General features: G+C 56.6%; 4 protein-coding genes and 1 non-coding gene across 9 annotated transcripts in view; 2 read left to right on the forward strand and 3 right to left on the reverse strand.

Moving 5' to 3' along the window:
- PHAF1 (phagophore assembly factor 1) overlaps window positions 1-7,165 on the forward strand; it is a 28,193-nt gene extending 21,028 nt beyond the window's left edge. For 2 of the 4 annotated variants that reach the window (XM_059999146.2, XM_059999147.2), the window contains 8 exons: window positions 492-625; window positions 1,011-1,094; window positions 3,225-3,307; window positions 3,716-3,759; window positions 4,135-4,178; window positions 4,331-4,389; window positions 5,014-5,086; window positions 6,588-7,165. In XM_059999146.2, coding sequence (XP_059855129.1) covers window positions 492-625; window positions 1,011-1,094; window positions 3,225-3,307; window positions 3,716-3,759; window positions 4,135-4,178; window positions 4,331-4,389; window positions 5,014-5,086; window positions 6,588-6,791 — 725 coding nt within the window. In that variant the 3' untranslated portion in view covers window positions 6,792-7,165. Of the gene's footprint in view, window positions 1-491; window positions 626-1,010; window positions 1,095-3,224; window positions 3,308-3,715; window positions 3,760-4,134; window positions 4,179-4,330; window positions 4,390-5,013; window positions 5,087-5,728 lie in introns of all 4 variants that reach the window. The other 2 variants (XM_059999148.2, XM_059999149.2) reach the window with 1 other exon arrangement.
- On the reverse strand, window positions 2,788-2,894 carry LOC132417370 (U6 spliceosomal RNA). Its single transcript, XR_009517810.1, has one exon. It is a non-coding gene; the product is annotated as a U6 spliceosomal RNA (small nuclear RNA).
- A 643-nt stretch (window positions 7,166-7,808) lies between the features above and the next one.
- B3GNT9 (UDP-GlcNAc:betaGal beta-1,3-N-acetylglucosaminyltransferase 9) lies at window positions 7,809-9,261 on the reverse strand. The gene has a single exon (XM_059999413.1). The coding sequence runs from the start codon at window positions 9,254-9,256 to the stop codon at window positions 8,048-8,050; it is 1,209 nt and encodes a 402-aa protein (XP_059855396.1). The 5' UTR covers window positions 9,257-9,261; the 3' UTR covers window positions 7,809-8,047.
- Window positions 9,262-11,969: 2,708 nt separating this feature from the next.
- Window positions 11,970-17,409, reverse strand: TRADD (TNFRSF1A associated via death domain). 2 transcript variants are annotated; one of them, XM_059999133.1, is made up of 5 exons: window positions 17,191-17,409; window positions 14,388-14,546; window positions 13,217-13,494; window positions 12,935-13,139; window positions 11,970-12,796 (listed from the first exon to the last, which is right to left on the reverse strand). In XM_059999133.1, exons 2-5 carry the CDS (start codon window positions 14,536-14,538, stop codon window positions 12,486-12,488), a joined length of 945 nt encoding a protein of 314 aa, XP_059855116.1. In that variant the 5' UTR covers window positions 14,539-14,546; window positions 17,191-17,409; the 3' UTR covers window positions 11,970-12,485. The 2 variants fall into 2 exon arrangements, with proteins under 2 accessions (XP_059855116.1, XP_059855117.1); XM_059999134.1 differs by lacking the exon at window positions 17,191-17,409 and adding an exon at window positions 16,988-17,039.
- Window positions 16,899-20,957, forward strand: FBXL8 (F-box and leucine rich repeat protein 8). The gene is made up of 3 exons (XM_059999132.1): window positions 16,899-17,206; window positions 18,740-18,916; window positions 19,650-20,957. The coding sequence occupies exons 1-3, from the start codon at window positions 16,899-16,901 to the stop codon at window positions 20,620-20,622; spliced, it is 1,458 nt and encodes a 485-aa protein (XP_059855115.1). The 3' UTR covers window positions 20,623-20,957.
- Window positions 20,958-21,013: the final 56 nt, after the last annotated feature.

Raw genomic sequence — 21,013 nt, forward strand, 5'->3', positions numbered from 1 at the left:
GTATCTTGTCAGGACCTGGAAAGTGGCAAGCGATAATAGCACCCATTTATATATTTCCGTAGCACCTGTGCTGCTGTTTATTGTACCACAGTTGTGATGGTCTGATTGGAATCTTCATGCCATAAGCTCCAGTGTGGGCAGAGACTGCACCTATTCTGCTCGCCATTGTTTCCTCAGCATCTAGCAAAGTGTCCTAGCCCATGGTGTCAATGACTGAGTATTTGCTGAGTCAGTGAATGACTTTTCTAGAGCTCTGTATCACTTTTGTGGGATTGAGTGAATCTCTCGCATTATTTTGAGTAGATAGTGATCTCTTCTAGCATCTCAGGTCCTGGTGACCTGGTACTTCAGCTTACATGCAGTCTTTCCCCTCAGCCAAACCTGATAATGCAGCGTGCAGCCACTGGCCTCTCTAGGGCTCCCGGGACCCTGGGCTGCAGGGTCACAGGCGCTAACTGGGAACCTGACCACCTGTACCTTGTTCTCTCCAGGTTGTGGACCCGGCTTATTAGCAGATGCCAAGATGCGGGTATTTGAACGCTCAGTGTATTTTGGCGATTCCTGCCAAGATGTTCTTAGCATGCTTGGCTCTCCACACAAGGTCTTCTACAAGTCAGAAGACAAGGTAGGGAAAATGTGTTTATAAAGTGAATAGGTGGTGTCTCTCTCTCTCTCTTTTTTTTAATCAACTTTAACTTAATACTGAGTAAATGTAAACTGCTGTTTCCCCATAGGACCTGCTGTATTAAAGCTGATGGAAAAGTAAATTGAAAGCTCTTTTCCGACCCCTGTTGGTCAGATTGTTGTGCCTTTCCTTGGAGACCAAGGCGCAGTCTATAGTCAACCAAAGCTGGCTGGGTTGTTTGGCACGAGCATGTGGGACTCCCACACTCTTGCTTCCCCAACAGATTAACGTTATACAAGAAACACAATTTGTAGACTCATTTAATCCAAGAATTAAATGTATTAAGGGGTTGGATTTTAATTCATTGTTATTTTTTCCCCAACAGATGAAGATTCATTCTCCTTCTCCTCATAAGCAAGTTCCATCGAAGTGCAATGACTACTTTTTTAACTACTTCACTCTCGGAGTGGTAAGTTGTGATTCCTTAACGAAGCGTTCCATTTCTGTGGGAGTGTGCAGTGCCCCTGGGCATACCTGTGTGCATACATGCAGCTTTCACCATGCCTGGCTGCAGGAAACCTCGCCCTAGCTGGCTTTACCAGGGTCGTCTTGCATTGGCATTGGTACCCCCAAAGTAGGCCTTTCCTGTCACCACCATTGTGAGAAACACTGGGTTCTCTGGTATGTCTTCACTTCTTTTCTGAGAGAAACATGCTCCACAAGTAGAGGCTGCAGGAGTCATTCAGGTTGAGATATTTTGGGAACTGCTGTTTTGTAGAGCATAGGACCCTCTTCTGGAGCCAAAAAACAGGTAGACAAAAAAGGCTTAAAGTCTGGGAGTGTGCTCGTGTATTTTTAGGGGATCGCCCCAGAGGCATTGCTGCGGCCCTGTGCTCTGGACGTACGGTGCTGAATGGAGCTGTGGCCATCAGTGCTGACAGTCCAGCTGGTAGATGTGTGTGTGAGAGAAATGATAGTGTAAAGAAAACTGCACCAGCAGGATAGAGCTCAGAGGGCAGGGCTATCCTGGATATTGGGTTTTCTAACCTTTCAGCTTTCTAGGGCCTGGGACCCTGAAGCAGCAAAGAAATGGTACACTCCAGAGAGGGAGAAAGGAGGAGGACTGGGTCTGCCAGTGTGGAAAAGACCAAAGAGGAGCCGGGAGTAGCAGGGGAGAGGCAATGGGATCATAAACTCTTGAGGGTAGGATGGTGGCAGGAGGGAATGGCACTGTTGTAAGCTGAACCTCTTTTTTTTTTTTTTAATGTTTATTTTATTTATTTATTTGGTTGCACTGGGTCTTAGCTGCAGCAGGCAGACTCCTTAGTTGCAGCTCGCCAGCTCCTTTAGTTGCAGCACGTGTGCTTCTTAGTTGGGGCTCACCGGCTCCTTAGTTGTGGCAGGCGGGCTCCTTAGTTGCAGCATGCATGTGAGATCTAGTTCCCTGACCAGGGATCGAACCCGGGCCCCCTGCATTGGGAGCGTGGAGTCTTAACCACTGCGCCACCAGGGAAGTCCCAAGCTGAACCTCTTTTTGAGTTCAAGGGCCAGTGATGATAGGTGTCAGGGAAGATGGAGCGAATGGACCAGCCCTGATGGGACATGGTGTGGCTATTGGTGGAGGGCTGGAGTCAGGGGTAACCCTGGGGTCTCAGGCAGAACAGCTGACAGGATGTGAACCTGAGAAGGGTGTGGCGGGGTACAAAGAGGTGTTTGATAGGCAGTGTCAAATCCAGGTCTGAGTCCTGGCTAGAGGCTAGCCTTTACTTCAGTTCCAAGGGTTGCTGACTCCCACAGAGAGGGCCTGTGGAAGCCAGAAGGGTCTGGCAGGTCATGGCATTCAGAATAGCCAGGTGCCTTGAGTCCCTTGAGAGTCAGGTGGCCCCTGAATCTTCTTGTTAGCCTGTAAGCCAAAATCCGTGCTTGGTTACTTTTTTTTTTTTTTTTTTTTTTTGCGGTACGCGGGCCTCTCACTGTTGTGGCCTCTCCTGTTGCGGAGCACAGGCTCCAGACGCACAGGCTCAGCGGCCATGGCTCACAGTCCCAGCCGCTCCGCGGCATGTGGGATCTTCCCGGACCGGGTCATGAACCCGTGTCCCCTGCATTGGCAGGCGGACTCTCAACCACTGCGCCACCAGGGAAGCCCTTTTTAACATCTTTTAAAAAATATGGAACACTTTACGAATTTGCATGTCATCCTTGTGCAGGGGCCATGCTAATCTTCTCTGTATCGTTCCAACTTTAGTATATGTGCTGCTGAAGCAAGCACTCGGTTACATTTTTTATCAGGTGTTTTTGGTCAGGAAAGATATCCCTGACCGTGTTTGAGTTCCCAAGCAGTGGGAGCTGTAGTCCCTTGTGCCTTTTGGGCCTACTGGTACAAGGTTTGGAATGACGAGGCCTGTAGATGGTTCGGTGTATGTCGTCATCCCTTCGCACTCAGCCTCAGCTGTCCCCTTGATTGTTATTTGGGAGAAAGCTGTTCCCCAAGGGCATCCCCATTGTGGAGTGGGTGTCTCTAAGTTGGACATGCCCTCGAAAGCCCCCTGCCCTGCCTCAGTAACTTTCCCCACTTGGGCATCCTTGTTTTCTATCCCAGGACATCCTCTTTGATGCGAATACACACAAAGTGAAGAAATTTGTCCTACACACCAATTACCCTGGACATTATAATTTTAATATGTGAGTATACCTGTACCTGCCCCTCCAGGAAAGAGAGCTTGTGGCTTTGGATGTTTGCTATTTCATGGAAAGCAAACATTTCCTGAGTGTTGGCTCTGTTCCTGGTATAGTACCCATTTCCTTATATCTCTCCATTTATGCCCATTTTACAAATAGGGAAATAGATTCAGAAAGCTTGGCCTCTTATCTGAGGTGATAGGGTCTTCAGAGCCCCCAAGCTGTGCCCTTTTTGGTTTGACTCCAGTGCCCAGATCTGGCCTCTCCCAGGGAACACTGTGTCAGGCCCAGAGCCAGGGCTTTGGGCAAGTGTGCTTGATCCTGTTTTTCCTGGGGTGCAGAGTTGAGATGTGGGGGTGGTCAAGGCCTCCCAAGGGGTTCAGCCTTTACCCATCTGCCTTCTTTCTCTAGTTATCACCGCTGTGAGTTCAAGATCCCACTAACCGTCAAGAGAGGTGAGTAGTCAGTGTCCTCAGGGTAAGGAAAGGATTTTAGAATCAATCTCTCATGATGAGAAGAGATTGATCCACGCAGAGAGGGTGGCAGTGGTTGGGTTTGTGGCGTCTTTGCCCACCTGCTCCTGCCCATAGCCTCAGCTCCTCTGGGTTGGGCTCTGTGTTCTGGGGGCCACAGTGTTCTTCGTCTGTAGTCTCCTGGAGGCCCTCAAGGTCTTATCCTGTGACCATGGGATTGCTGGTTTCCAAACTTCAATCCCAGTGCATAGGGTGGCTAGGGCTGGGGTCACAGGTGGGCTGAGACATCTACCTGAGCAGGTGTGGAACTGAATCCGGGCCAGGCCAGATACCAACCACCCTGTGTTGTCTTTTCAGAAAACACAGATGGTCAGACAGAAACATGCACGACCTACAGCAAGGTAAGCTCCTATTTTCCCACCTGATGCAGTCTGAAAATGAGGTAGGCATGAGTCTGCCAGCAGTCTGGGTTCCCATGTCCTTTGGGCCAGCCATTTGTCACGGGTAGGGTCGGGTCCCTGCTAATCCCCTGTCACCCGCATCCCTCTTACAGTGGGACAACATCCAGGACCTCCTGGGCCACCCTGTGGAGAAGCCTGTTGTCCTGCACAGGTGAGCGGGAGGTTGCTGCCTCTGATCACCCCACCCGGGTCCTCACAGCCCAGAAGGCCCAGGGAGCCCTAGCAGTGGGTATGGCTTAATGACAGAAACGGCAAACTTCTAATGTTGCCACAAACATGCTTCCTGCTGCAACCCTGCGTGTTAGGACTAGGCCAGCTGTTCTGCATGTTTACTCACACCAGAGAGGCTGCCCCTTGGGATAGCTCCCCCCTCTCCCACCTATCTCCAGGTATGGGAACCTTTTTGCCTCTAGTTATTCAGAAAGGGAGGCAGTTTTGACTAGCTGTCCTGGGCCCCCTTTTCCCTATCAAAGCTGCAACCTGCTTTAGTTCACAGCCCAATACCTGGTTGCATCCTGCCTGACGTTCCCTCTCCCTCCTGACTTTGCACCACTCCAGTCCAACTGCATGTTAACTTTCTGTGCCAGCTGGACTATGTAGGATTTGGTGCTTGAATGAGGCCCATCACTATGCCTAGGACCTCAAGGGCCTGTGTGGGAAACACTCACAGCCATGAGGGACCACTGGCTAATAGCCCCCATCCCAAAAGGAACTGGATGCCCTGCCTGGCCTTGGCCTCTGTCTGCCCCTCTAACTGTGGCTTCCCCGGCCTCAGGTCCTCCTCCCCAAACAACACCAACCCATTTGGCTCCACGTTCTGCTTTGGTCTTCAGCGGATGATCTTTGAGGTAAGCCCTGGGGGTTGAGTGGCCGGTGGTCATGGCGAGGACAGGCAAGTGATTGAGAGGGAGATTGGGGAGGGCCTGAGGGCCCTGCTGGGCAGGTTAATCCAACAAGATGAGAGGAAATGGGGATACCACATTTATATTTGAAAATGTGAGTACAATAGGAAAGGTAACCACAGAGCAAGTGGGGCTCAGTCCGGGTGTGTTGGGGGCCTTTAAATGCCATGTGAATGAACGTGCTGTGGGATGAGTGGCTATAGAGGCCCCACTGGCTTGGGAGAAGAATGGGCTGCCCCTGTTTTCCCATCTGGATGCCATACCTTCAGCAGACCTCTAGCAGTTCCAGAAGGACTGGACAAATGGGTGTGGTGAAGTTTATATATCCCAGAGAAACAGGCAGACACAGGAGCAGAGATGACCCCCTTAGCATGAGTTGGGGGGTGTTGAGGGGTCAGTCCAGCCCCGTGTGCAGGTGGGTTGCACACACAACCTCCAGCCCCTGTGCACAGGAGCTGCCTCAAGTCCCTTCTCTTCAGTCACAGCACAGGACTGATGCCACTGCCGGTTTTTGTGGGTCTGATTGCCTGCTCTGCTTACATCCCTTCAACTCCTCCCCCTTGATTCGCTGTCCTCTTCTCATAACAGGTCATGCAGAACAACCACATTGCCTCAGTGACCCTTTATGGCCCCCCCAGGCCTGGTGCCCACCTGAGAACTGCGGAACTCCCCTAGGAACATCACCACCCATGCCCCTCTGCCCCATGGAACTGTGTATCGCATCCTGTTCAGCAGGCCACCCTGTGGGTTTTCTTGGACACCTTGCCAGTGTGGAAGGGCTGTTGTGATATTTTGAGGTGGGGCTCAGGCTGGGTGCTCTGCCATGGGGTGAGAGGCCCAAATATTCTTCTGTGCGATCTCAGCCTGCTGGTGCCAACAGGGGACACAGACTGCAAAGAGAAGCACAAACTCTGAGCCTTGATACCTGGACCCAGGAGCTCTCGACTAACGTGTAAGGAGACAGGGTTCTGTCTCCCCTGTCCCTGACACATTGGGAAAACTTGGGGCTCTTTCTCTGGCTGAGGACACAGGCACCCAGACAAGGACAGGGTCCTGCCTTTGGCCCAACATTGCCACATGACCCTTAAGGCAAGCAGGTAGCATGTCCGTAGTACTTGGTTGCAACTTTTGCACTACATCCACTTTAGTTACTTGATGAGCTGGCTGTGGCCAAGGTGGCCCACTTGCCCTTCCCTGTTTCTTTCTTGCACGTGCTCCCTGCCAGGCCCAGTAGGCACACCCAACTGGTTGAAACACAACTTTCTACCATCAAGGTACGTGCCCAGGCCTGGTTCCCACCCCTCTTGGAGCCAGCCTTCAAGGCCGCCTGTTCCCCTACTCTGCCCCAACCTGGCTGGCAGGGCTGCATGTTTCCATCCTGTTTGCCTCTTTGTTTTAATGCCAAAGTTTTAGCCAAAGACATCTTCCTTCTTTTTTTGTGTTTCAGCATTCTGTTCTGCACTGTGGGCTTGGCCCCCCTGCCTCAGCTCTGGGCAGTGTCCCCTGGCCGGGCCCATTCGCGGCTCAAGGCACCTGGGGCTCATGGAGGGCTGGGCTGCTCAGTCTCTTCGTGGGACTTGCTAAGGAAAGTAGCATATGTGCTTTAAAAATATTAATCCTTTTGAAAAGAATTGAGAAGAGAAATGTATAATTTTATCCCATTTTTAATATTTTGGTCTAGCAACTTGTGATACATAGATGACAATTTTGTGAGTTTTTCAAATGTGTGTACAGATTTTTGTAAATATGACTCTTTTGTAATTAACTCATGTACAGCCTCATCCTGTATAGTTTAACAATGAATGTGCAGGGGACCTGCCCTGGGCGCCTGTGTGGTGCCTGGGCCTACAGCCAGGTTTGTGTGGCGTTCCCATGACTTTGTGACTAGTGTCTTCCCGTGTGGACTGTGGCCTGGCCAGAGACTCTCACACATCCCACTGTGGGGCAGCCAGGACTGTTCCCATCTTCCTAGCATGGGGGAACCTTCCTCATGCCCTGCCCATACCCCTCCTCCAATAAAGACCTATGCCCTCCACGACAGCTCCCCATGTGCTGTTGCTGGGATGTTTATACTAAAATGAGCGTGGAGGCGTTGATTTTTTTGAGAAAGGGGGTGGTTGAAGAATATGGGGAAACTTACAGCTGGAGGAGTCCTCTTAGAAAAAGGTTCCTTGGCTCCTCTGAAGGGGGTAGCACAGGCTCCAGTGAGAGAATGGCACAGTTGTGTGGGTGTAGGTGGGTAGCTGGATATGGGGGAAGACTAGGTAGGACAATGCGCTCAGTCCCTGTGTGTCTCCATCCCTAATGTTCCAGCTAGCCCAGGGCTCAGGAGGGCTTGGCCCCAGGAAAGCAGATCTAAAGACCTAGACGTGGCTAAGAATGCAGTTTGAAGGGGCAAATAGGAAGCAAAACGCCTACTTTCAGATTGAGTTGTGGCAGAATGGCTGCCGGTTCCATGAGGACTGAGGCCAGGCCCCTACCCATCCCTGTGGGGTCCAGCCTTGAGAAAGATCTGCATTTGTTGGCCTCACTCTAGGGGTTCCAAACTAAGAAGTATGGTCAGATTCCATGAGCCTCTGCCACCCCCACCCCCACCCACATCCCTACTAGGAGAACCAAGCACGTTCACCTGCTTGGCAAAGAGCCTGGTTCTCCACCACCTCAGCCCTGGCTGTCTCAAAGGGCCACCATTAGATTGGTTCCAGATCACCTCCCAATAGGGTGTGTCAGCAGGAACCAACCTCAATCTTCACTCCCTGGGACCTTCTGGAGGAAGACACCTGGATGCCCCTTTCTGGGGAAGAACCACATACACAGCACTAATCCGCCTGGGAAACCTACCCTTCAAGCTACCTCCCACTTACCTCCTGGGTCTGAATGAGGGGGGCTTAGAGCTGTGACAGGTGGCTAGGGGCCCCACTGGAAGGGACCCGCAGCGACAGGCCATGGACGCGCACAGGCTGGCCCGTGTGGCCGGTGCAGCAAGTGCCACATAAGCCATATGTCAGCAGCCGAGAGCCCGTGCACTACAACCAGCTCGCGGTAAAAGCAGGGGTCGAAGGTGCGGAGGTGCGGAGCGGCTGAAGGTCGAGGGATGCCAAAGGTGCGGAAAGCAGGGTGAGGCTCAGGCGTGAGACGCAGGCGCTGTAGACACATGCCCAAAAAGACGTCGTCAATGGGGAAAAGCTCAACCTGCGCGCAGGCACCGGCCAGGCGGCGCAGCGTGGCCCCCGAGAGAACGAAGCCGCCACCGCCTGCGTAGGCCGGGTAGGCGGGCAGGCCGTACACAGCCTCAGGGATGTAGTACTTGCTGGCCCGCACGCGGATTGGCCGCGCCTGCACTATCACGTCACCTGCAAGCAGGTCCTGCTCCGGGTCCCTTGGTGCCAGGAACTCCAGCAGGTTTCCCACGTGCACAAACACGTCGGCGTCGCCCTTAAAGACGAAGCGCACGTCGGGGCAGTAGGCGGAGGCCCAGGCCAGAAAATGGATCTCCTTGAGCGTTAGGTTGAAGAAAGTGTCGTCGAAGGCCCAGAGCAGGATGTCCGCGTACGCACGGCTCTCAGCACGCAGCAGGGCGCTCCAGTGCGTTCGAGTGCCCGCCCCCTCCGCGTCTGCCCCGTCTGTGCCCGCGCCCCGGGGCACGCCCAGCAAAAACACCCGGCGCACTAGCGCCCCCTGCACGCGACCCTCAGCCCCCCACGTCTGGCGCACTGCTTGGCGCCGCTCGAAGTCCGCAGCCACCGACTTGACGGCGATGAGCAGGTCGGGTCCGCCGGGGGGTGCGCCATTTCCTCGGCACTTGTGCGGCTGGTTAATGAGGAGAGGGAAGCGCCGCTGGTCCTTGGCTCGAAGATAGCGGCCAAAGTCAAAAGGTCCCGTGGGCGTGGGCGGCTCCGGCGTATCCTCTTCGTAGGCCGGCGGGGCTGCGCCCGCGTCCGGCGCCTGAAATACACGGAGCCCCGGGGTGGGCCCCGGCGCCGCCCTCCCTTGAGCTCGCGGCGCGTTCGTCGTCGGGGCCGCGCCATCGCGCTGCGCATAGAGCAGGAGGCCGAGGGCGGCGCCGAGGAGCAGCGTGAGCGACGCTTCTCCGCGTAGGCGCAGCCTCCGCCTCATGTCCGCCTGGCAGGCGCCCGCGGCCCCTGCGGAGAGACTCAGTCAGGGGCTCAAGACAAGGAAGCCAGCAGCCGGCAGGGGCTCCGGCCCCGCCCTACCCGGGGGTAGGGCGCGGGAGGCCACACGCCTGGGGTCTCCAGCTGCCGGCTGTTCATCCCCCTCCGTTGTCCTCCTACTTTGGGCCCTGACCCCCCACCGGGATGGGCACCCTGAAAGGGCAAGAAGTTCCTCCTAATAGCCGACTCCCACCCTCTCAGCTCCGGCCTAGCACGGTGCCCCAGAGCCAGATCAGGGAGACGCGGAGCCTCGGCCCCACCCTCTTCCCGCGTTGAGGCTGAATCCCTTCTACTCATCCCTACCCACCACGGAGGTCCTTGGGATCCTGATACACGTTCGGCCCTTGGGAGCGGCGTGGCCCCGGATGCCGGGGCCTCCGGGGCTCAGCGCGGGGTCCCAAGGGCGGCCATGGACGGGGCCTGGGCCAAATGCAACGTTGGCCGGAAGGGGGGCCGGGGCCGCTGCCACGTGACCCTACAGCTGTGTGCGCCCGGACATCTGGAGCTCAGTCAGCTCCGCCCTGGCGCTGCCGGAGCGCTGTCTCCGAGTGGAGACTAATCTCTGAGAGGGATCCTCACGGTCAGCTCTGTCTGGGAAGCTCAAAGAGGTGAGTTCTGGTCTCCGTGCAGGCTCAGACTTCCCAATTCTGCCTTTCCGGGGGACGGGAAGAAGCACTAACCTTTCTGGTTAGTTTCCCTACCCCTGCCTCTCCGGAGCAGAAAGGGCCTGGGCTGGGCAGGAGCCCCAGCGCAGGAGGGCTTGGCATCGACCCCTCCCAGGCCATCCTTGGAAGTGCCTCTCCTCAGCTTTCCAGGAGCCCTGGTTCCGCAAGACAGGGTCCAAAAAGTGCCCCGGATACATGGCTGCCTCCTTTCTCCTGGCTCTGCCATGCCCGCCAGCAGACACACCACGCACACAAGGACCAACAAAACTGCGTGTGCAATTCTCACAACCCTGGCAGCAGCTGTCATTGATTATGCCCAGATGGGGACGCTGCCCCTCAGGGAGTTAAGTGACTTGCCCAGGATCGTACAGGCAGAAGGTAAGAGCACTGTCCCAGATCTTCTGGAATTCAGTCCAAGACTCTTTCCTCTGTCCTCCCTTGCCCCTCTCCCTATCCATCCACTTGGATGCAGGAGAGGGGGGCCAACCCTGTCTGCTTTAACTTCACAGGTGAGCACTTCAGTCTGTCTCTCCAGAGGCAGTTCTGAGTTCTTTAGTCCCTAGTGCCCCAGGCCATCATCACCTCCTGCAGGAAGAAATAACCAAGCCTGGGCCCACTGCAGGCCAGGTAGGGCTGGCAGGGATTGGTTTAGCTTGGGGGACTCCTGAAGTAGACCAGTGAGCAAAGGGTTTGATGTGGACACAGGCGGGCAGAGAGGCGCTCTGGAGATTGGGGCCCAGGCCTTGCCCAGCTCTGGCTGCCACCTCTCTCTTCCTGGAACTCAGAGCCTCCAGGTCCCAGCCATGCAGTGGGGCCTGGAGTAGACAACACCCACCCCACCCCGCCCCGCCCCACCCAAGAGTTTATGAGGGCAGACTGTGAGAACCAGCACTGCTACCCAGTGCCATCCTCTTTCCAGTGGCTGTGACTGCGCCTTCTGACTTCTTCCCACCAATATTCTCCCTTACAAAATAAACCCTCCGACCTGAGCCTCACTCTCCCGGTCACAGACTTCTCAGGAGTCCTCTACTCCGGCTGTCTCTGCTGCCTCACCTCCCATCTCTCCTGTGTTCTGGTTTCAGGCTGTCCACACCATGTCCCAGAAACAGCCCCCACCTAGTAACCTTTTCCCCGACTCCAGTGGACACTCCGCAGCTTTGACAGATTTGCAGCCTCCATCACAGCAGGTGGGTATTCCCCTGGCTTCCAAATCTGGTTTTCCTCCTTCCAATTTGGGTTGCTCTTTTTTCTGGTTGGTGACCTTCAGGACCTCCCCCTGGGCCACCCCACCCACTCCCACCTGTACATTTCTGAATCCTGGGCCTCGACACTCTCCTGAACTCAAAACTATAGATCCAGCTATCCTTGGACTCTCTCCCTGGATGTTCTACAGGAACATCATGCCCAACTTGTCCCAAACAGAGCAAGCACTTCACCTCCCCCAGTGCCCCTATCTCAGCAGGCAGCTCCACCTTCCCTCCAACTGGCAAAGGCAGAAACTCTGGAGTCCTCTCCCACCTCCCTCATTCAGTGTCACCAGGCCTGTTGTCCTTTGTCCTAACTCAATGTTCATCCCTTCCCTCCATCTCTGCTGCTAACTGCCCCAGCCTGGGGCACTGTCTTTTCTCTCTCTCTGCATCCTCACCAGCCTCCCAGCCTTAACTGCCAAAACCTTTTAAAGGCCTCTCACTAGCCTCCAGATAAAATCCAAACTCTGTAAATTGGCTTACCTGACCCCATGCTCTCTGCCTCCCCCACTCACCAATGGGTCTCTGCAAATCCACCCACCCCTAGATCCAGCCTCTCTAAACCTTCTGTTCTAAATCCCTTCCTCTCACCTTCCTCAAGACCTCACCTGAGGCTGACCATGCCCAGAATATTGCCCTTCTCTCATTCCACCACCCACAACATTCACAGTCATTTCTCTCCCAGGAAGCCTAACCCCTAACCTGGGTTAGGCCCCTGCTCAGTTGCTCCCACAACTCCTTGTATTTTTCACATCAAAAAACTGGTAGTATTTTATTACTGTTTCTTAATATTCAGAGTCTCAGACTGAGTGTGAACTGGGGACAGGCAGGATTCGTGTGTTTTGTTCACCACGGTATTTGCAGCACCCAGGATGATGCCTAGGATACAGCAGGTCCTTAATGAATTATATTGAATTAATGAATAGTAATGAATTGTTCTATGAATGAAGAGGTAAGGTCTGGCTGAAAGCCCCTCTTCTGCGGTGGGAAAAGGTGAGGTCGACCTTTTGCAGCAGGTCACCCATACGCTCTGTCTCTATCCTAGTATCTAGAACAGAACCCCCAGTGGCACCCCAGCAGACACTGTGGGTGCTTGTCTGACTCCCGGAGAGGGCAGCCATATCTGGTTGTAAGTATGGCGTCAGAGTCCCGTGGGTGGACAGGAGGTCAGCAGTAGCATTAGAAGGGACCCTACAGTCACCCAGGTGCTCCAAACCCTGGCTGGGCAACTGGCCGACTGCCCCTTTCTCTGGTACCCAGGCTAGGCCAGGCCGCCATGGGGATTTGCGAGGCCCAGCAAGTCCTCTGCCAGGCTGGTGAGTTCGTTCTCCTCGAGCGCCTCCACCAGGCGCTGCAGCGTGGCGCGGCGGCCCTCGGCCTGCACGAAGCGCCGCAGCAGCTGGAAGGCCTGCTCATACAGCCCTTCACGCTCGTATTCATAGGCCAGTGAGTCAAGCGCCGGGTCCCGCAATGCACGACAGCCGCGCTGCAAGGAGCGCCCCACCTTGCGCCACTTGAGGCCCACTGAGCGCGCGAACGTCTGTTGGTCCTGCAGGCTCAGCGGCCGGTTCACTGCAGGGGAAGTGGGAAGCGGAGTGAGCTCGGGACACCCTTCCATTTCCGCCCCGCGACTATCCCGCGCAGACCTCACCCCTCCCCAAACTCCATCCTCCCCAGGATGCTGCCTCTGCTTCTCTCCGGGAGTCTCACCTACGGGCTGACCATGGAACAGAAAAGTCTGGCCAGACGGCGGCGGCGGCGGCGGCGGTGGCTTCTCCTCCGACGGAGAGGGTGCCAGAGACTGCGAGGGGGCCGGAGCGCCCTCCACGTCGCCCCCTTGGCCCCCCGAGCCGCACGTCAGATTCCTGAGCGCATCCTCCAACTCTGTTAGTTCCTCATCCCGGAGCCGGTCGGGCTAGGGAGGGGAGTGCGGCGTCGGTGGGGGTCTTAGCCGCGAATCCCCACCCCACCCTGGCCCCAGCCCGGCCGCACCTTCTGGGCGAAGATGCAATTCAAACAGCGCTCCTCGTCGGTCAGCAAGGCATCTAGCTGCTCCGCGCCGGCGCGCAGCTCCAGTTGCAGCGGCACGGAGTGCAGGGTCAGCTCCGCCGCCAAGCACCCTTGCAGCGCGGCGCGCAGTGCCCCCTCGCGGTAGGTGCGGAGGAAGCGGCCGCAGGCCTGGCGCCCGCCGAAACGCAACTGCACGATCAGCTGCGGATCGCTGCGGTGGATCTTGAGCATCTGCAGCACGTCGGGGCTCCCGCCACTCTCTGCGAAGGCAGGCAGTCAGGTGGCATGTGGTCCCCCTGCGGGGCCATTCTCCAAGAGGCCGGAGGACGGATGAAGCCCCAGGTAAGACGCCCTCCCCATCCCCAGACCTAGGGGCGCGGCTATACGCCAGAGCTCCCAGCTGGGAAGCAAATTGGGATGCAAACAGCAACAACCCAGAATAAAGGCCAGGACCTATCACAGGGAGCACCCTAGGATGGAGTGTGTGCTACTCTATCCCCAATCCTGAAGCCCCAAATGAGGGTGGGCAAAAAGGACATGCAAGAGACTTTGCAGGGTAGAAAGGGGCATTTGCCCTGGGCAGCCAAGCCCTCTGGGTAGGTGGCTGGCGGAACAGGGGGCGAGAGGTCTCAGGTTTTCGGCCTCCTAGTGTGGCTCCCCCCGCCCTGGAAGGAGAGAGGCTCTCGTCGCTCTGAGGCCGGAGCCAGATCCCCCTATTGGCTTCAACCTCCAGTGGCCTCTGCCCTGAGATGGGAAAAGGGGACCCAAAAGGTAGGTACTGGGGAGGGGGTCTTGGGCAAGGAGTGCTGCAGTGAGAGAGGAAAAGAAGAGAGAGGCGCGATTAGTAGACAGCAGTGAGCGGGCTGATCCGGGGAGTGGGGGGCATGGAGCAGGGGCACGTTAGTGCACACATAGATCATACAGAGACACAAGAGACACAAGTCTACACCCGAGGGTACACATGCATACACAGAGAAGACAGACCCTACACAACCAGGCGTCCTCCTCCTCCCTTCCCTAACGAATCTTTTCCTTAAAGTGGTGGTTAAGCGCAGGCCCACAGAGTTGAAGAGGTGAGGTCTCAGTCCCTGGCCCCGCCCACAAAAGGCCCCAGGCCGGCCTTTCCTCTCCAAGTGCCCGCCCACTCACGCACCTGCCAGGGCAGTCCGCAGAGCCCTGTACACTGCCACTTTCTGCTGCGGGTGAGCGTAGACATCCGACAAGACCACCTTGTCCAGCGAGGACTCCACAAATAGGTAGGCACTGCCCACCCACTCCTCGAGCCCATTTGGCCCAGCCGCCATCTTGCCTCCTGGGGACAGAGATACGCATTCAGATCACCTCAACCCAGCTCTGGAGACAACTGTCCAGTCCCACGTGGCCGAGCTGTCCCCTCAGCTGACATCCAGCCGTCCCCACCCAGCTGGCATACTTATGAGGGTAAGTTCCTCATCCCACAGGCAGCCCCTTGTGCTTCTGGCTCTGCACAGCCCAGCCCAAACCAGCCCAGCCCAGCCAAGGTTTTCAGTGAGGACTGTCTCTCCACTGTCTTCTCAGAGAAAGAGCCCAGGGTCACAGGGATGGAAGAGGAGAGGGACAATGTTGCAGCAGAAACAACAAGTTCTGCTCCCTCCTCAGGCCAGGGTGTCTCTCTCTCTCTTTTTTTTTTTTTTTTTTGCGGTACGCGGGCCTCTCACTGTTGTGGCCCCTCCCCTCACGGAGCACAGGCTCCGGACGCGCAGGCCCAGCAGCCATGGCCCACGGGCCCAGCCGCTCTGCGGCATGCGGGATCCTCCCGAACCGGGGCACGAGCCCGCGTCCCCTGCATTGGCAGGCGGACCCCCAACCACTGCGCCACCAGGGAAGCCCGAGTGTCTCTCTTTTCAAAGCTGACTGGAGACATCCTTATCCTGGATGGTGCCCATGCCCCACAGCACAACCAGACCCATGTGCTGGTATGGTATGCCCTCAGCTTAAATTTGAGCTCCCAGGATCCCTGTGGGACCACAGCCCCCACTTTGATTTTCTGACCTGAATTCCTACTATATCTCCAGGCTTCACTTCAAAGGACACCTGTAGTTTGCGCCTGCCCAGATTTCCTCCCGCAATCCTGACTGACCTCTGGGGCCTTCCCTCTTCCCTTGTCTCAATCCACATGCCTGTTGGAAGGGCTAACTCCACTCCCTAGCTCCAGGCCTGGGCAAGTGAAACAGGCCTAGCCAATCTGCATATTCCATTCGCCTTCCTGAAATGATTTGTTCAGAGTTGGGCATAGGATTCAAGTTGGACCAATCAAAATCAACCTGCAAATTTGGCTGGATCAATAGGAAAGAGGCATAAGTTTCCCTTCCTATCTTGAAGCTGAGCGAGAAGGAAGGGTAGTTCTCCTCTGCCACTGCTTGGGAAGAGCCTGACTGAGAATGAAACTGGCGCAGGAGGCTACAGAGCCAAGAGATGAAGAAGTGCACTCCTAGCCACACTGTGTCCCATCTTGGACTTTTCCATTATGTGAACTAAATCATTTCTGTTTATTCTGTGTTTCAGATCTGCCCCCAGACCCTAACGTGAGAGCCAAAGCTGGGACAGTACCTGGGAAGGGGCGCTCCAGCATCACCCAGACCTGGCAAGAAAAATGATACTTGATAACCCTACCCTGCGTCTGAGCACAGGGATGTACCTTTTGAGCACCCCCCCATAATCTTTTGGTAGAAGACATATTAATACTTGTGTGTTTACCCAAAACCATAGTCTGGAAATTAACAGGAAGTTACCATTGTTTACCTCTGTTGGGGAAGGGGGAGACTTGGCGTGATTTCTATTTTCACTGTATTTAGCAATATTCTACTTTATGTAAACCCCGTAGATGCAGTCCCGCCCGAAGGGATGGGTAAGTAAGGGTGGAAGTCTCCCCAGCAGGCCTACCTGCGGGACATTGAAAACCTGGAGGAGGGGGGAAGCTCCCTCACACTCACTACGACTGGACAAATGGGAGAAGTCAAACAGAAGTCAAACAGGCCTGCCAGGCTAAAGGTCGAGAAGGACAGACAACCTTTGAGAAGCGGCCGGGGCCCTTGGCTCGTTTCGCGCCCTTGGGAACTCCTTTCTACGTGTCCTTCCAAAGAAGCCCCTCCTCGGGAAGCCCCGCGCCCCACCCACCCAGAGTCCGCCTCTCTGCGGGCGGGGCCGGGCTGGGTTCCAGGAACTCTTAGCTGGGTACCGACTCAAGAAAATGTGCCCCTATGACCGGGAGCCAGCCGGTGCAGCGTTCTATTAACACGGCCTAACAGTCCCCGGGTAGCCCCACCTCTGGCCGGGTGGACGGTGACGGCCTGCTGGCGGGCGTGGCCCCTCAAGGACTGACAGGCTGAGAGTCCCAGCATCCTACTCAGCTGGGCCGCTCCCGAGCTCTCGAGGGGAGCTCCCCGGCCTCCCTCGTTCTGGAGTTCTGCTCTTGCTACTGGCCGGGGAGGGCAAAGGGTTTCTGCTCAAATATCTGTTCAGAAACAGCCCCACCCCGTCCTCTCACCCACAGGGTCCTGCCGCCCCTTGAAATCCCCTAACTGGGACAAGGAACTTTCGGGGACCAAGGTCCGTACCCTCTCTCCCTCCTCCCACGGAAACAGCCCAATAGGCCACCACCACCACCTGACCCGAGCAGCCGCGGATGACAACCGCGCCGCGCCCATGCTTCCGAGCCAGGATCCACCTCGGCTCCTGCCGGCACTGGGAAGCCCACCCACCCTCTGCACTAACCTGGCCGCCTCGGCTCGTCCCGGATTCCCACGCCCGCCCGGCTCCACTGGATTCGCGCTGCTTCCGGGTGTGCGCGGAGCGCAGGGGCGGCGCCCCAGTGCGAGCCGCCCCTTCTGTCCCGGCGTCCCGCCCCTCGGGCTCCCCGCGGTTCCTTCCCACCACTGTCCTCCGCCGCCAGTCCCCAGTCTCTGGGCAAAACCCACCTGGTCCGCTGAGCAGGTAAGAAACTGGCGCCTGAGGTTAAACAGCAGGGAGAACAGCCTGCGGCAAGGGACTTCGAGGACTTGTGGTTCTTACGAGGCCGGAGGGCCCCAGGGTGAGAGCTGCTCCTCTTCCTCCAGCGGGCAACGGATGGATCAACAAGGAGGTGCCCCTTGAGGACCAGACGTTTCTGGTGCCTTCTGTGTGGTAGAGCTCGAAGATCTCTGATCTCTGATACTCCCTGACACTCTGAACAGGGTGCCGGTGGGTCCAAGTTCAGGCCTGGTGGAGGGTATCAGAAGCCCCAGGATACGCGAGGCGCAAATTCCAGCAGGGACCGTTAGCCTAGAAAATAGAAAACTGGCCAGTGGCGTGAAACGTTGGGTACGAAAACCTTTAAGGACCTTAAACTAAAATTGGCAACTTCAAAGAGGACGCACATTTTCCAACAAAGACCGCGCTCTCTCTGAGGTGGGTCTGCCGAATTCCAGCTGAACCTAAGCCGCCCAACGGGAGCCTGGGCTGCTTGGGGTTCAGGATCGGAACTTGAACCCAGGGTTCCTCAGGTCCCAGAAACCCAAGACTTTCTCCGCCCCGCCGGCCTTCTCTTGGAAGCTCTCGGGACACCTCCCCCTGCGAGGTGGACGAAAGAGCCTCCCTTCTCTGGGCGGATTCGGTTGTGCCCCACCCGCGTCCCTGCTTTCTGATTGGCTTGTGGTCTCTGCCAATTAAAAGTTTTCCCTAATGCTCCCGCCCTATTAACCCTATCGTTACTCTCTAGTGACTGGCGGGGGCTAGGTCCGGGTTTCTCAACTTGGGACCTGTAGAATCCACCGGCGCTTGTTGAAATTCAGATTCCTGGGCCCTACTCTTTTCGGAGAGCCTAACTTAGTAGGTGGGGCCGTGGAATCTGTAGTGTGAACAAGTGTCCAAGTGATTCTGATGCCCCGCACCCTTTGAGAATGCCTCATTTCAATGGTCCTCGGTACTTGGGCTTAGTCCTCCCCTAGTACTCAGGGTCGAAATTGGGAGGCAAGCAGTTCAGTGACCCCTGTGAGACTAGTCTGGGCCCTCTGAGCTGGGGGGAGGACGTGGTTGTCTGGAGTCAGAGCCTGTGCATCCGCCTTCCAACTTGCTCAGAGAAAACTTTGGTAACTAGAAGAAAGATCCCATAGCATCATCCCAAATCCGGTATTCGGCTTTATCAACGTGGTGCACCGGTCGTGGTTGAGTTCTTTCTAATATAGCATAAAACGTGGATTTGCTCAACAAGTGAGAACGTAGTTTAAAGGAGAATCAGAGATCCTCGGCATCCAGGGCAGACTTCATGGGTCTGAGACCTGTGCACTGCACAGGGCCCCAGGCTTGGTTTAATAACTTGGTTAAATGCTCTGCTGTCACTGTCTTGAAACCCTTAATAATGTTTTGAACAAAGAGACCCACATTTTCATTTTGCACTGGGCTCTGCAAATTACATAGCAGCTCCTGGGCCACAAGCATTTCTACGCGTAGGCTCCAGGTGTTTCCCTCAACACTTTGGCCTTCCTGCAGCGGAACCCCCACCCTGCTCCCGGCCATGGCGGAGCCTGGAGAACAACTGCCGGAGGAGGTGCTGGCACTCATTTTCCGTCACCTGCCCCTGCGGGACCGCGCCGCTGCCGCGAGGGTTTGCAGAGCTTGGGCTGCCGCTGCCACCTGCAGCACTGTGTGGCACAACACGAACATCAGGTGAGCAGGCTCCTCCCCCTCCCGCCTTCTCCCTGGCTCGGTGGAGTCAGGGCTTGGGGAGATACAGTGACTCTCCCCATATTAAAAAGCGTAATCAGGACTTCCAGCGGTCCAGTGGTTGACTGGGCATTTCCAATTCAGGGGGCGTGCGTTCGATCCCTGGTCAGGGAACTAAGATTCCACATGCACGGCCCCCCCCCCCCCAAAGTGTAATAATTTCTAACATTTATTGGCCACCAACTGTGTACCAACCATTGTTCTAAGTGCCTTACACATATTAATTGATTTAATCCTCACTAAAACTTTATGTGGTAGATAGGTGGTATTATTATCTCCGTTGCACAGATAGAAAATTGAGGCAGAGAGATTTAATCACTTCCTTACTCAGCTGAGAAGTAGCAGAGGCAAATGTGAACCTGGCAATCCAGAGGCCACGCCCCCCTCCTTAAAGACCGCTGAGAAAGCCCTGTTCTTAAAATATCATTGGCTCTCCGTGGCAAGGTTTCAACCAGCGGCAGATGCATCTGAAGTCTTCTAAATGGATAGGATGGGAGTTCCCTTCTAGCATCACCTTGGAGCGACCAGGCATGGTCGGGACAGGGAGGTATGTGGGGAGGGGGCAGGAAGTGGGGATGGTAGCTGGAACCCAGGCTGAGGGGTGGGTTAGAGGCCTCTCTCCAGGTCGCGGGGACTCGGCCGGCTGATGCCTTTTCTCCACCACTCTACCCCCAAGTTGCGACTGTGAGCTAGAAGGCATGCAGCCGCAGTACCTGTCCGCTTGCCTGGACCACGTTCAGAATCTACGTCTGGAATTTGTGCCGTCCAGGGAGCCGAGCCGCCTGGCGGCCATAGAGTTGCTGACCGCACTGGCTGGCCGTAACCCCGAGCTGCGAGGCCTGTGCCTGGAGTGCCGCGGAGAAAAGCGGCTCTTCGACTCGGGTCGCGACGTCCTGGACGCCGTGCACGCCCTCTGTAGGGCCGCCCGCGCGCTGCGCCACCTCGACCTAAGGCGCTTGCCCTTCACACTGGACGACGCGCTGGTGCTGCAGGTGGCACACGGCTGCCCGGAGCTCTGCAGCCTTTTCCTGGATAACAGTACGCTGGTGGGCAGCGTGGGGCCAGGCTCCGTGCTGGAGCTACTAGAGGCCTGCCCCTGCCTGCGCGCCCTCGGCCTGCACCTGGCCAGCCTGTCGCGCACCGCGCTCGAGGCACTGGCGGCGCCAGACCGCGCACCTTTTGAGCTCCTGGCCCTGCGGTGCGCATGTCCCGAAGACGCACGCGCGTCGCCCCTGCCTAATGAAGCCTGGGCCGAGCTGAGCCGCCGCCACCCTGGACTGGCCGTAGAGCTGGAGCTGGAGCCGGCTCTGCCTGCCGAGAGCGTGACACGCGTCCTGCAGCCTGCTGTGCCCGTGGCTGCGCTGCGCCTCAGCCTCTCTGGGGACACCGTAGGCCCGGTGCGCTTCGCAGCGCGCCACTACGCCGCAACCTTGCGCGCGCTCGAGGTGCGCGCTGCCGCCTCTGCCGAGCTGGACGCCGCGCTGGAGGAGCTGGCAGAGCGCTGCGTGGGCCTGCGCGAAGTGCACTGCTTCTGCGTGGTGCGACCCTCCGTGCTGCATGCCTTCCGCACGCACTGCCCGCGCCTGCGCAGCTACACGCTCAAGCTGACGCGGGAGCCGCATCCCTGGCGGCCCACGCTTGTGGCGTGAGGCGACAAACCCTCTTTCCCCTCCCTGCGGACGTGTGGCCTCTGAGATGCTGCGTGGGTTTGCCCCGGGGCGCGTCAGCTGCTAGTCCGCTCCTTTAGGACTCTGTTGTCTCTTGTCCCTCTCGAGAATTGGGGGCTGTGGGATGGCGTCAGTACCAGCCCGGAGCAACCTGAGTCCACTCGTTGCTGTCAACATCTGCAGACACCCACTGTCCCCGCCATACGGGGATCACCCTCCTCCAACCCCAGTCCTCTGCAAACGTTGCTCGGCGGCCCCGGCGTGGGAGGAGGGAGGACACTGGTTCAAAGCATGCCTCAGGGTTGAGTGTGAAATAAATCAAGCAGTATCTCTACGTCCTGTGAAAGGCCGGGTCCGCTCTGAAGGGTGAGGG

This window comes from Delphinus delphis, chromosome 20 (assembly GCF_949987515.2).
Source record: "Delphinus delphis chromosome 20, mDelDel1.2, whole genome shotgun sequence".
NCBI lineage: Eukaryota > Metazoa > Chordata > Mammalia > Artiodactyla > Delphinidae > Delphinus > Delphinus delphis.

Excerpts from the sequence above, each read along its gene's own strand:
- B3GNT9 (XM_059999413.1), bottom strand. The coding sequence starts at position 9,256 with ATGAGGCGGAGGCTGCGCCTACGCGGAGAAGCGTCGCTCACGCTGCTC.
- TRADD (XM_059999133.1), bottom strand. The coding sequence starts at position 14,538 with ATGGCGGCTGGGCCAAATGGGCTCGAGGAGTGGGTGGGCAGTGCCTAC. Across the intron at positions 13,140-13,216 it reads ATTGCATCTTCGCCCAGAAG|CCCGACCGGCTCCGGGATGA; the intron begins GTGCGGCCGGGC and ends TCCCCTCCCTAG. Across the intron at positions 12,797-12,934 it reads GTTCCATGGTCAGCCCGTAG|TGAACCGGCCGCTGAGCCTG; the intron begins GTGAGACTCCCG and ends CTTCCCCTGCAG.
- FBXL8 (XM_059999132.1), top strand. The coding sequence starts at position 16,899 with ATGACAACCGCGCCGCGCCCATGCTTCCGAGCCAGGATCCACCTCGGC. Across the intron at positions 17,207-18,739 it reads CCACCTGGTCCGCTGAGCAG|CGGAACCCCCACCCTGCTCC; the intron begins GTAAGAAACTGG and ends GCCTTCCTGCAG. Across the intron at positions 18,917-19,649 it reads TGGCACAACACGAACATCAG|TTGCGACTGTGAGCTAGAAG; the intron begins GTGAGCAGGCTC and ends TCTACCCCCAAG.